This window comes from Dermacentor albipictus, chromosome 4 (assembly GCF_038994185.2).
Source record: "Dermacentor albipictus isolate Rhodes 1998 colony chromosome 4, USDA_Dalb.pri_finalv2, whole genome shotgun sequence".
Taxonomy (NCBI): Eukaryota; Metazoa; Arthropoda; class Arachnida; order Ixodida; family Ixodidae; genus Dermacentor; species Dermacentor albipictus.
The window spans coordinates 107,261,553-107,274,751 of NC_091824.1; the positions used below are offsets into that span (position 1 = coordinate 107,261,553).

The 13,199-nt window shown below is 42.2% G+C and overlaps 1 protein-coding gene across 1 annotated transcript in view; it reads left to right on the top strand.

Moving 5' to 3' along the window:
• The window catches only part of PolE1 (DNA polymerase epsilon catalytic subunit 1), an 84,176-nt gene that overhangs the window by 4,923 nt on the left and 66,054 nt on the right, over positions 1 to 13,199 (top strand). The window contains exons 7-17 of the mRNA XM_065455192.1: positions 1,189 to 1,407; positions 1,988 to 2,073; positions 2,626 to 2,806; positions 3,157 to 3,228; positions 3,497 to 3,610; positions 4,258 to 4,470; positions 6,349 to 6,456; positions 7,957 to 8,085; positions 8,573 to 8,675; positions 10,176 to 10,322; positions 12,791 to 12,936. Coding sequence (XP_065311264.1) covers positions 1,189 to 1,407; positions 1,988 to 2,073; positions 2,626 to 2,806; positions 3,157 to 3,228; positions 3,497 to 3,610; positions 4,258 to 4,470; positions 6,349 to 6,456; positions 7,957 to 8,085; positions 8,573 to 8,675; positions 10,176 to 10,322; positions 12,791 to 12,936 — 1,518 coding nt within the window. The remainder of the gene's footprint in view (positions 1 to 1,188; positions 1,408 to 1,987; positions 2,074 to 2,625; positions 2,807 to 3,156; positions 3,229 to 3,496; positions 3,611 to 4,257; positions 4,471 to 6,348; positions 6,457 to 7,956; positions 8,086 to 8,572; positions 8,676 to 10,175; positions 10,323 to 12,790; positions 12,937 to 13,199) is intronic.

The window sequence follows — 13,199 nt, forward strand, 5'->3', positions numbered from 1 at the left end:
TTTCAATGTTGGTGTTCATGCTAATGACATTCATAATCTATGTGAAACTGTGTCTTGCTAGTGCTATTCTAGTGTCGTGTTGCATGGTGAAAAAACTGGTGAGGCACAGAGTTTCATGTGTTTTATTTCCTTGTCCTATGCATTGCACTACATGCCCCCTCGGGGGTCTTTAAGGAAATAAAAATGAAATGAAATGAATGCAAGTAAGCGCAGCACTTCTTTAAAAGAATGTATTCTACACTGCTGATCATGTGCTTGCAGATTAAGCATTGATAAGGCAGGCAGAATGTTTTGGCCATTCAACTTCTGGAGTGGCAAGAAGGAAATTGTGCTGCGTTTCTGCTGATACATTTTAATAGTACACATGCAGAAAGCTGACTGTGTGTGACTTGTGACCGTGCTTCAGCTGGCTTCGTCACCATTTGAGTAGCATTGCCTCATATAATTGAGTTATTTTCAATGCATATAGGTTGGCATAAGTTTATTGCAATCCCAGCTGTATTCATCATGATCCCTCTTTCGCTCTAGCTATGCAGCCAGCAATTTTTTAAATGTCAGACACTTTTGCTATGGCCTTGCATTTTATATATGACAAAAAAAAAAGGAAGGGGGGATGGGGTGTGGGGTGAACGGCAGTAACTCATAATAGTATATTTGACATCTTCTGTGGCTACTGGTTTCACTCAGTGTATGTGTAAATCTGTCGCCAAAACTTGACAGATATTGAGTTCACAGTCGTACAAAATGTAATGATATAAGAGCACCAGTGTTTTGATCTCTTCTGTGGCTGGCTTTGTATTGCAACACGATGAACCTCTCAGCCTAAACTGCCTTATATTGCTGATATCACGTGCTGCGCCATTATGGTTTTGTTCTCATTCACATTATATTGATATTTGGCATTCAACATTATATTGGTAGTCACTGCTTATCAATCTGTTTCTTTTCTTGTATTTTAGAAATAGGTGCAAGAAGCATTTGAAATTGCTGCCTTTCTCCTCAGTCAGGAACCCCAGCTGTAAAGAAATGCATGGAAGCGTATGAAGCTCATCTCATTGGCTTTCTCATTGGTTTGCTTATGTAGTGTTGTGCTAGATAACGTTGTAGGAGTTCAGAGGACACAGAAACGTTTTACATTCACAACACTTTGACAGAGCCATAGCCTTACTGTAAATTTTTACCGTGCAGGATGTCACCGTTCTGGCTTACGACATCGAAACAACGAAACTTCCTCTCAAGTTTCCCGATGCTGCCTCGGATCAGATCATGATGATCTCTTACATGATTGATGGCCAGGGCTACCTGATTACAAACCGTGAGATTGTGTCAGCAGATGTGGAAGACTTTGAGTACACGCCCAGGCCTGAGTTTGAGGGACCATTCATCATCTTCAATGAACCAAATGAGGTTAGTCAAGCTGACTTACAGTGTCATGGGGCTGGCGAAGCAATGGTATGAAGGTGAATGCTTGCAGCTCACGGTTCTAAACAACCAAGTGTGTGCATGATTGAAATTCACATTGAGCTATAACGAAAGCCTTTTTCTGGCAAAAAAGAGTAAAACTTTGACTTGAAATATTTGAAATGTAAGAAATAGCTAACATTTTTTAAAGGTTGTTATTTGCCAGCCATCTCACAGGAAATTACATTAACTTGAAAAATCAATGTCTACAAATATGAAGCAGAGTAGCAATGCTTTGATGTCTTGAGTATAGTCAGAATAGTAGCATTCTGCCCTCAGTGCTGGTAAGAAAGAGTGCCTCTACTCTTGTGTGATCCACACAGAAAATTGTGTGGCCGTTCATTAACAGATTTTGTCCACATCACAGTCTCTTGCACCCTTAAATCCTTGGTTAGAGCATCTGACTTCTTGATACAAAACTTGAAAGAAAAGGCATGTTTTTTAGCTTTTGAGAAGTAATGTTTGCGTGTTCAAAGATTTTATTCATTTTTATTATAGTAATAGCACTGACACTTCTATTCGTCAGCTCTCACTACTCCAGAGGTTCTTTGACCACATCATCGAAGTGAAACCACTCGTGATTGTGACCTACAACGGTGACAACTTCGACTGGCAAGTTGTTTTCTTTGCATACTGCATGTACCCGTAGCTTCACACTATTATGCCAATATGTGAGAGTTATTCTACTGTCACATGGGCCATTGTGATCCTGCTTGAAGTTTATCTGCATCAAGCTTTTCTAATACGATTAAAGCACAAAGCATTAGTCCATACAGAAGGATCTATGTTGGAAATGACCACAGTGCACTACTTACCAAAGCATGCTTGGAAATGCCAATGTGACTGGCACAATGTTTTATTGGCATATTGTGACATTCTTCCTGCAGCTTATCTACTTGAAACAACAGATGTGTTGAATAAAGAAGTATTTGAAAGTTTTGGGCTGTGTTGTTTTAACTGGTATCCGTCGCATTTGTGGGCATAAGCAACAGGCCTTTTTAGTCTTCCTTTAGCTGGATTTCTAATCCCCTGTTGCAACATAGCAATGCTGTTTTTTTAAGAGCACCATGTGCTGCGAAACGCAATGGTATTGATAGATACTTAGAATGCCTTGTCTGTTTCTGGGTTTTATGAGTTGTAACAATTTCACTTTTTTTTTTGCAGGATGTTTGTAGAAGCGCGCGCAGCGATTCATGGTCTGGTGATGTCCAAGGAAGTGGGCTATGCACGCAGCCGTGAAGGCTACTACCTGAGTCGTCCCAGTGTCCACATGGACTGCCTTCACTGGGTGCGTCGTGACAGCTACCTGCCTGTTGGAAGCCAAAACCTCAAAGCTGTAGCTAAGGTTTGTTTGTCTCTGGATGTCTTCGTTTCATTTTCCTTTTTTTTTTCTCTCTCTATTTTTCAACTTGCTTTGCTTCTCCCTCATCTGTTTGTCCTCCTAATTTGAGATGGAGGTTTACTTCTCCCTTCTTGAAAAGAAAAGATTCCGAGAAAGGAACTTGTGTGTCTAGCTGTTGTTTAGACATAGTGAAGCTGCATGTGTGGAGCATGTGTGAACATGTGACTTTAAAGTGGCCATACCTTGGCTAACACTAGCAAGCTTTTTGTCGTTATGAAAGTTTATAAATTTGCCAAGGTTTTCTGTAGAGTGCTTCATTTCACCAAACAAATTGCTGTGCTTCAACTTTGCAGGCAAAGTTGAGGTATGACCCTGTGGAATTGGATCCTGAGGATATGTGCAGGATGGCTACTGAACAGCCACAGGTGAGCCATGCGTGTACTTCAACGTAAATTATTCAGAAAGTACATATATTTGAGCATGCTCACAGAAAGTATGGTTGCTACAATGTTGTGTTTGAATTAAGTGTGTTGGTGGACACCGATGTCTCCAACCGAGATGAAACTTGGCATGGCAATATTCAGGAACTTTGCCTAGCAACTATTTAGACCTACTTGGAGTGTACCAATCTTGAAAAGAATACAATGTTGATAAGATTTAATGCATTGTTGATGACATTTACTTTTCCTACAGGTCCTCGCAAACTATTCAGTGTCTGACGCTGTGGCTACTTACTACTTGTACATGAAATACGTCCACCCGTTCATTTTTGCCCTGTGCACCATCATCCCTATGGAGCCTGACGAAGTAAGAGCTACATAATTTTGCAAGCAATGTCGACCATAACTCTTGAGAAACACTGCAAAGTGGCACTATGTTGGATGCATGTTTGCCAGTGCAGTCCAGTCCACTTATAATGATGCCCTACGAAATATTTTGATTATCATGGCCAGCCATGGTAGCATCAATTTTTGTATTTATTCTGAGCAAGTATAAATGTTACAAAATCAGAAAATCGTTGAATTTTTTATTTAACAAAATGAGAGTATTTTGCCTTTGAAAAGCTACTTTCTTTAGAAAAAGACTTTCTGAAAGAGCTTCCGATATAAAATTTTGCAGGAATGTGTTTGACATACTGTTTTCCTTTGTCTTTAGCCAATAAAATGCTTTTGCTATTGAGTACAAAGTTAGGGGTTTGATTCCCAGCTCGAGTAGCTATATTCTGACGTAGACAAAATGCAAAATCACTCATGTGCTGAGATAGAAGTGCGTACTAAACCAGCTGGCCCAAATTAATTTGGAGCTCTCCCTTATGGTGTCCTTCATAGCCAAACTGTGGCTGCGGAATGTTGAACGTAAATTATAGTTATTATCCAAGAATGTGGAGTGTTAGGTTAGAAACAACCAGGATGGTTTCACATCATTGCATTTTCGTTCCGTCTCATGCTGCATAGGTTCTGCGCAAGGGGTCTGGCACACTGTGCGAGGCGCTACTGATGGTGCGGGCGTTTCATGCCAACATCATCTTTCCCAACAAGCAAGAAGCCATCTTTAACAAGCTGACAGACGATGGCCATGTGCTTGACCAGGAAACCTACGTCGGGGGTCACGTCGAAGCACTTGAGTCGGGTGTCTTTCGAGCAGACCTACCTTGCCGTTTTCGCCTGGTCAGTGAGAACAAAAACTTTGTTGGTTACTAGTCTTGGGCAGGTGACTCCTTGTGACTAGTTTTGCATTGGCCACGGCGGCCGCATTTCGATGGGGGCGAAATGCGAAAACACCCGTGTACTTAGATTTAGGTGCACGTTAAAGAACCCCGGGTGGTCGAAATTTCCGGAGTCCTCCACTACGGCGTGCCTCATAATCAGAAAGTGGTTTTGGCACGTAAAACCCCATAATTTTTTTTAGTTTTGCATTGGTATGGTTGGCATTATGTGTGTGAAAGGGTTTAGAGATGTTTCTAGGTGAAACACTTTCATCCATTTAATGGCATGAAATATGCATCCTGCACATGTTCAACAAAGAACACCAGCTTGCAGTTGTATTCTTCCTGCATTTCAAAGTGTCCTGAAGTGTGTGAAACATGTTTTCTGCAGCAATGAAGGAGAAGTTACAGAGGCGTAGCCTATATACCACTGTGCCTAGTATTTTGGCCGAGTTTGACAGCTCTTCTTGCTTCCTGGAATATATACTGAGTCAGCGTAGCTTCCATGTGCGATGGTTTTGCATTTGCCCGAATGTGGAAGAGAAAAGCAGAAAAATAGGTCAAATTGACAACTTAGTGGTTTATTTTGTGTTGTTTTGCTGTTGTAAATGAGATGCTAATGTTTTCTCTTCCCCAGTTTAAGCTAATGCTGATGACAATGTGGAACTATTCTGGAGCACTCTTGTGCGTACCTTGCCTCCGTATCTTTCCTTTCATTGCTAGAGAAAGTTGTCCGCAAGTATACTTGGATCAATCAATCAATGTTTATTAAACAGACATGCTGAATGGTCAGCTCGCCTCAAAGCTATGATTACAGTATGACTGGATGGTACAAACTTAAGGAACAAAAGGATCATTTTGCCTGTCATACTGATGAGGTTTCTAATTCTTGCTGTTGCCCGACTATCAATTTGATTTCGAGCCATAGTAAATGAACTTTGATTGGATTATCAGGGTGTCTGCCAACCGGGAATACCGGGAATTCTCAGGGATCTTGAATAGTCTGGAAATAATCAGGGAGAACTCAGAGAATTTGTACTTCTATCAGGGAAAATTAGCTGTAATTTTATTGAAAGGGAACGAAAGTCGTGCTAATACTGGCTTCGAGTAACAGAGAGGGATCGTAACGAATCATCTTTGACGCCGTGTCGTCGGCTGGAGGAGTTGCAAGTTTACAGTCAACGACAGATTTTCCGGACGCCCAATTTTTGGGACATGCCCTATAATTCGGATGGCTTTGCGGCACCACCACGTACTCTATAGAGTCAATGTATGGAAACGACGCAAGAACCCTTCGCCGTCCGATTTTCCGGACTTTTTGCCATGACCGCTGTGAAAGCCACTGCCGCCGCCATTTTGATTGTCTTGCCGTCTTGAACTGACGCTCTCGCACGCAGATCCGCTGGCAGCTGCAGCTGCGGCAACACTAGGCCTAGCTGCTTTAACATTTCCTATTAAGTTTCTTGCCGTTCTGTAGTATGGTTTTCATTGAAAGAATTCGCCGTTGTCAGCAATGGCACCGACTCCTCCTTTGTAATCCTCATGATTGGCTTTGAAGCTCGGAAAGCACGGCACGTCAACTCAACTCGGTAGATACCCTGATTATGTGCAGACATGTTAATGTCTGTGTTATCCCTGACATGTACTGAGATGTGGCAGTGTACTGAAGAACGCTATGACATAAAGGCCACTGTCTGCTACACTGTCTGCTTTTGGTGTGGGAATGGATGGCAGCAACGAGTTGCAGATATATTTTTAAACATTTGCCTCTCCTTGTCATCTTAGTAACGCAAGACGTCAAGCCAAAGCCTAATTGATAACATTGATGCCATTGTTTCAGGTACCTGAGGCCTTCCAAATGCTGATTGACGCTGTCCCAAAGACAATGCAACATGCCATTGAGGTGGAAGAGAAAGTGCCATTGAGCGAGGCCCTCAACTTTGAGGAGGTCAGTGCACAATACCATTATTTAGTTACACGTTGCTATCCAGAGCGTGCATGAAATGGTTCCAGCAAAATGCTGCATCTTAATCACAAAACTTCTTAATTCTTTTGACTGTATATTCAAATTTAATGACTGAACAGCATAGTGCCAGGTAAACAGTGCGAGAAAGAATGTCAATTTAGAGAAGAAATGGACAAAGGAAGTGCTGACTTCTAAATTTACATGTCCAATTCAAAGCGAAGCTTTCTTTACCTCTTCCTTCGACTTTCCCACTGCTGCTGCTTCTGTGGGCTGCTGTCGCGCACACCGTGTTGGAGGGTAGTTCAGAGCGTGTGTACAGATGACAGTGCGAGTAAGAGAAATTGGCGACGAGAGGAACTCGTTTTCACCCCACCACGTCGAATGTGCGCAATGCCCTCTGGAGCTCCCTGGCCGTCGCCACATTAGCCGCTTGACAGCTGTAATTATCTGTGACTCCCTTCAGAAGCATTGCAGAAACTGCAGTGCTTCCCTTTCTACTAACGTGCAAGGCCAGAGGGGATGCAGATAGAACTATAGAGAGAAGGAGAAGGAGAAGAGGCAGTCCCAATATAAGAGAGGGGGAGATGACGTGAGAAGGCAAGGAAACCCCACTACACCACAGCAGTTGCGGCGAAACAGGATAAGCTTAAGTTCAAGATATGGTACAGTACGTTGCTGCTATTTCTGAAAAATAAGCGCCATGCAAATATGTCAAGCGGGCAACTTACGCAGGGCGTGCAGAAGCAGAGCCGCATTAATTAAAGTGCACCGCAGGGTTCAGGAGACACTACGGAAGTGGTCGACCGTCAAATCGACACTTCTGTGGCTGCCACATTAGCTTTGCAGCTATGATATTGCCAGAGGTCGTGAATTCGATCCCAATTGTCGCAGCCACATTTCGATGGGGCTGAAATAGAAAACGCACTTGCACTTAGATTTTGGGACACGTTAAAGAACATCACGGTGTCAAAATTAATCCGGAGTCCGCCACTACGACTTGCCTCATAATCTGAGTGTGGTTTTGGAACGTACAGCCCCATAATCCAATTCAAATTTAATACTTCTGCCACAATGCAATGTGCCATGTGAGGAAATGACAACGCTTAACCCTCTCAGAAGTTATAAAATATGGCGCACAACAACGCCTCAAGCAAACACCTCTCCCTGTGTGTTCTGTGTACTACGCAGACAAACAGCAGTGGTACACACAAGGTAACGCTTAACATCAACTCGCCACTCTCGTATTAGCCGAAACATTGAAGAAATCAAGCCTTAGCTGTCAACATCACCGCTAATTATCGTCATTCAAAGCATCCAGCATGGAAAGCTTCGCTTACATAGATTACCACAGTGTGTGGGATCTGCATATTTTTGCACTGTTCATCCATCAACATGAAATTCTACCAGTGTACCCAACTTGTCGTGTTTGTTGGACTGAATGGTGCTCACGTTTTATTCCTTTCTGCTTCATTTTCCTGAAAGGTATGCGAGGAAATCAAGACGGCACTGGCATCGCTGCGTGACACTCCATCAAGGCTAGAGAGGCCCATCATTTATCATCTTGATGTTGGTGCCATGTATCCCAATATTATCCTCACCAATCGACTGCAGGTAACATCTATATCCTTATCTCAAGGTACCTAAGAAGTCTAGGCTGTTTTTAAGTATTGATGTTGTAGAAGTTTGTTACTACAGAGACATTCATTTCTCAGTGTTAATAGTCACGGTCATTGCTGGTATAGTTACTATTTATTACTTTTGTTGCTGCCAAATTACATCTGCCTTAAAACACTATGATTTGCAAATTTTGTGATATGTATAGCTCAGTTTTATTTATTCTACATTTCAGTTGTATATGTGTCAGCCAGGAAAGTTGTACATCACTGATTCCATCAAGCTTTTAAGTTGTCACAAATGAATCGAGAACGGTTAATGGTAAACAATACTTGCCTGTTTCAAAGTTTCTTACATCAAACGAAAACTGCTGCTTATTGCTGTTTATGAACGCTTCTTACATCTTTATTTGTAAGAGCATTACATCGCATCTCGAACTCTTGGTTTCATATTTTTTTTCATGTGACTACTGTCCATAACACAGCCCTCAGCCATGGTCGACGAGGCCGACTGTGCTGCGTGCGACTTCAACAAACCTGGCGCCACTTGCCGGAGATCCATGCCGTGGACATGGAGGGGAGAGTACAGTCAGTAACAAATTCTATTACAAGCTAAACAGAGCTCTGCCATTCTGTGTCTTGTGGTGTCTCTAGTTACGGTGACAGGCTGGTGAGCAGTTACCCTATGCGGTTATGTTGGACCCCTTGCAATCAACCTGGTCAAGCTGAACAACACGGCTGATAGCGAGAAAAGTTGCTCTGTGCGCTCTTCCCCAAACTCTTTCCTGTGTTCATCGTAGGCCATATTATGCTAAATACTATACTCAATATTCTCATCAGTTAACTGAAGGTAGGCAGCAAATGGCTAGATCATTCTAAGGGAGGGATACCACCTGGGAACAGCGTGTGCTGGCTAATTTCTGCCGCAGAGTGTTTCACGTACCTTCCTTGAGCAAGACAGGTCCCGCTTGTGGAGTTCCTTACACATTTGGCTGCCAACCGTCCCTACTATGCTAGTTTTGAGTTAGCCACTGTTGCGTGTTTCCACACGCAACAATATTATTGCTGTATGTCACCAGTGAAGTCATAAAGTTCTCTGTGTAGAGAATGGTGGCCTAGCTGGCAGAACTGCAATTCATGCTAGTGATGTTTTGGGTGGAATTACTTCAGCGGGAAGTTAATCTGGGATCTTTAACCCTCTGACACCCTATGTACCATACATACTATGCTGAGTTTGATGCCTTCAAATGGTGATGCTGTTTTAAACACGGCAAACTTAATGCAAAGCTCATAATTGCATTTCTGATATGCTGGAGTGTAGTCTCAGCTACAGATAATTTAATAAATGAATTACTAAACAATAAATTGGTACAGTTATTAGGTCATAACTGGAAAAGCAGTCATGAGTTCTTTTTTTTACATATGTACTCTCCATGGCCAGAAATAAATCCCAACAATTTGTTAAAATTTTCATCAATTTGGAACTGTGTTTAAGCATTAGAGGGTTAAAATGAAAGGGACAGTGAATTGGCAAAAATGAAGAGTTACGCTACTTGTGAGTATAGTGAAAGGGTCAGAATTTTAGTGATTACCAAGGCACTTCTGGTACACCGATAAGGTGCAAGTACATAGAACAGCTGTGGCCATGAACCAGCAGTTATGATATGTGTTACAGTGCATGGTACTGTTGCAAAATGGCACAGAAGTTGAAAAAGTTAAGTGAAACTGGAAGTGTAAGGTAAAGCGCAGGACAGGAAAGAAAAGGAAGGAAAAGTCAGGATTCATCAGAACAGATTGTTCATATCCAGTTGCAAATATTTTCTGCAGCCTAAACACTACATGGAACAATTTGAGACTGCCCTTTGTATAATAATGCACTAGCTATTTTAGTCACTATTTTGCGCTTTATATGAAATCGCAACAGGTTTGTATTCAAAATCAGTTAGTTTCTATGGACAAGCGAACAACAAAAATGGTTACTTCAACCCAAATAGCAGCATGGAGCCAGAGTACCATATACTTCCTTCATTTTCTGTATATTTTTGTACTTGTGCCCTACCTTTTCTCTGTCTTGATATCAATTCGCAGTGCCTGCTAGCCGAGCAGAGTTCCAGAGGATTCAGCAGCAGCTGGAGACTGAACGTTTTCCTCCAGCCCAACCAGGCATGCCATTCCGAGCATTCCATGAGCTGTCTCGTGAGGAGAGGGCCACTGCCGAGAAGAAGCGGCTGGCTGGTAAGGTGACTCTGTCTCATCCTTTCATGTGGCAACATAGAAAGACTGTTTGCCACTTTTGTGAGAATCGATCGTTCCTCTGGTGGTTTATTATACAGTGTAACTTTATTGATACTTACCTACAGCCCGCGGGAATAAACCCGTATATGTGTTATCGGTGAAAATGTATATGCCTTACTTACATCACACATTTTTTTGCAGACATGTCTGTGAGTTTCTACTTTGTTAACTTCATTTTCAAAGTGCACTTGGCTCTTCCTCGATACAGTACATATAAATCATGTTACTTGTTATGATAACTGGTTGAATTACGCTTTCTCTACTCAATTCTATAGTGAAAAAATCTAGGATCAACCCATCAACATAGAGTTACAAAAAAAAAGTATTTTCCTGCTCACTTGATTATGATATAAGCGGACTTGTGTGTGCATGTCGCCTTGCAGCAGTCTTCAAAATTGGAATGCTATCGTGCTATACCAGAATCATCGCTCTTATTTTTTCAACTTCATGTGAGAGACAGGGCTTCACAATCACATAGTATAACTAATAATTTGATGTCATTGGGAAAGCTAATGCAAAGCAGCAACAGCTTTCTTTCTTTTTAAATTTTTTTTGTGCAGGAACATGGGAAGGTAGGCCTCTTTAGGGCTGACTATCCTAAAATGCTAAATAACCTTCTCAGGCACAAAAGAGAGAGAGAGAGATAAGCGTTTATTTCTGAACTAGCAATGGAGGGAAAGAAGTCTCTCTTCGCGCTCAGGTTGGGTTAGGTTCTTGCCCTAACTTGGGCTAGAGTAATGAAAAAATAAATAAAGCGAACAAAAAATTATCACCGTGCATTAACAAAGTGCTTTATTATAAGAGTGATGGTTTGGGCTAGTAGGTTTTTCATTTTAAATTGTAGTACAGCGCGAAGCGGGACAGGGGACACGGGAAAAAATGAGGACAAGCGCTTACTGCAAACTGAAATTTTATTGCCTGATACAAGGTGTCACATAGAAAAAAACAGAGGGAAAACAACATAAAAATATATATGTAAAAAACAAACAAAGATGAAAAAATCAAGAAAAACACATAAAGATGCCAGCACCGCTCACTGTTCGCGCTGCCATTATCTAAGAATGCCATCTCCTTTCGTGATAAGGCCAGGGATGGCTTACTTATGCACAGGCATTCTTCACATGCCATGTTAGCCGATTCAATGATTATGCCCGTTAGATCATCCCTGTGTGTGAAGATTACTTTTGTTTTTCCAAACAGAGGGGTACATTCGTATGCGCTACAATGCAGGGCTAAGAAACCTTTCTTTCCATTCTTAACATTATTCGCATGTTCATGCAGATGATCATTAAGACACCTGCCTGTCTGACCTACGTAGCGTGCGCCGCATTTCAAGGGGATTCTGTACACAACCCCCTGCACTCAATCCATGTAACAATTGCAGTGCCTGACTTCACACTGGGCTTTTTGTTTCTCGATAGGGGTGCTTTTCTTGATATTGAAAAGAGCTTGTGTTGGGCAGAAAGCACTACATGTACACCAAGCCACTCACCGATTTTTTAAAGTCGATGGGTGATTTGATGCTTGTATGGAATCACTGCAACCTTACAGTCCTTTTTTGTGGGCTCCTCTTCGGAGACCATGGCTTCACTGTTAGGTTTTCGTCTTTTTCTGCGGATTGCCTCAGTTGCTGAGATGAGTAATCTGTCAGGATAGCCCGAGGCTTTCAGGCGTGTAACTTGTGCTCGAAAACCGCCATTTAGTCTGTGGTGACAGGACTGGTCTAAAGCGTTAGAGAAGCAGGCCTGAAAAATATCTCTCCTTACTAGTTTACTCTGGAGAAACAACACACAGTTCATTGTCTCTTAGGTAGGTCAGTACCCTACGGAGTGGCGCCACTCTGTTCTGATCCTTACCCCGGAGACACACGTCGACACCTTCTGCAATACATATGCCAGCTTCCTTGACAGGGGCGAGATCGGCCACACGGTACACCATTGCCAGTAGCTCAGGAGGTTAATCCTTGCTGTTCACGGCACACTTTAATCCAAGGCCGCGCATCCAACGAACAAAGTTTAGAAGGGTGATGTCCCTGCAGGTGTGGACTACTCCGTCAGCATCAGCATCCCTGGTTTTTTCCGTAATCCTTTGGGCTGCAAGAGTATGGAAACAAATAATATGAAATGATTCACTGAGGACCACCTCGCTGGTCTTCAGTGTCTTTGTGTTTATAGTGAAACATCAACTTTTGCCTGTTACAACCATCATCGTGAATGTGATCACTGTGATGCAAAAGGAATGTAGCCACCTGTAGTGTCCCTGTTCATTCTATGCTCTGCACTTAGTTCAACTAACACTGATATGTCTCACTTTTCCTCATTTGCGTGGCTGCAATGAGTGAGCGAAGCAAAGACAAATTTGTGCTGACTGGCACTCCATGCTTTTCTCGTCCGTGTTTGCTTCTTCAGACTACTGCAGGAAAGCCTACAAGAAAGTGCACATAACACGCACGGAAGTGCGGGAGACAACCATATGCCAGAAGGAAAATTCTTTCTACGTTGATACCGTGCGAAACTTCCGTGACCGCCGCTATGAATTTAAGGCACTTCTAAAGGTTTGTTATTTTAAGTCCTTGCTTTAGCCGTTAACCATTGCTCATTCACTCACCTTTTTACTTATACCATATTTATGCGAGAATGTACTTCTTTTCTGTTTACATGCTTGCTTACAACACAATTATCCCAGTTTCAGTCTGCCATCAAAATACCTTGAAAAATCCTTGTTTGTGTAATATTTCGACGTCCTAAGTTCACATTCCATCTGTGCAGGCAATATAATTTATTTTCTTGTGTGCGTTGTCTCCATTAATATAATACT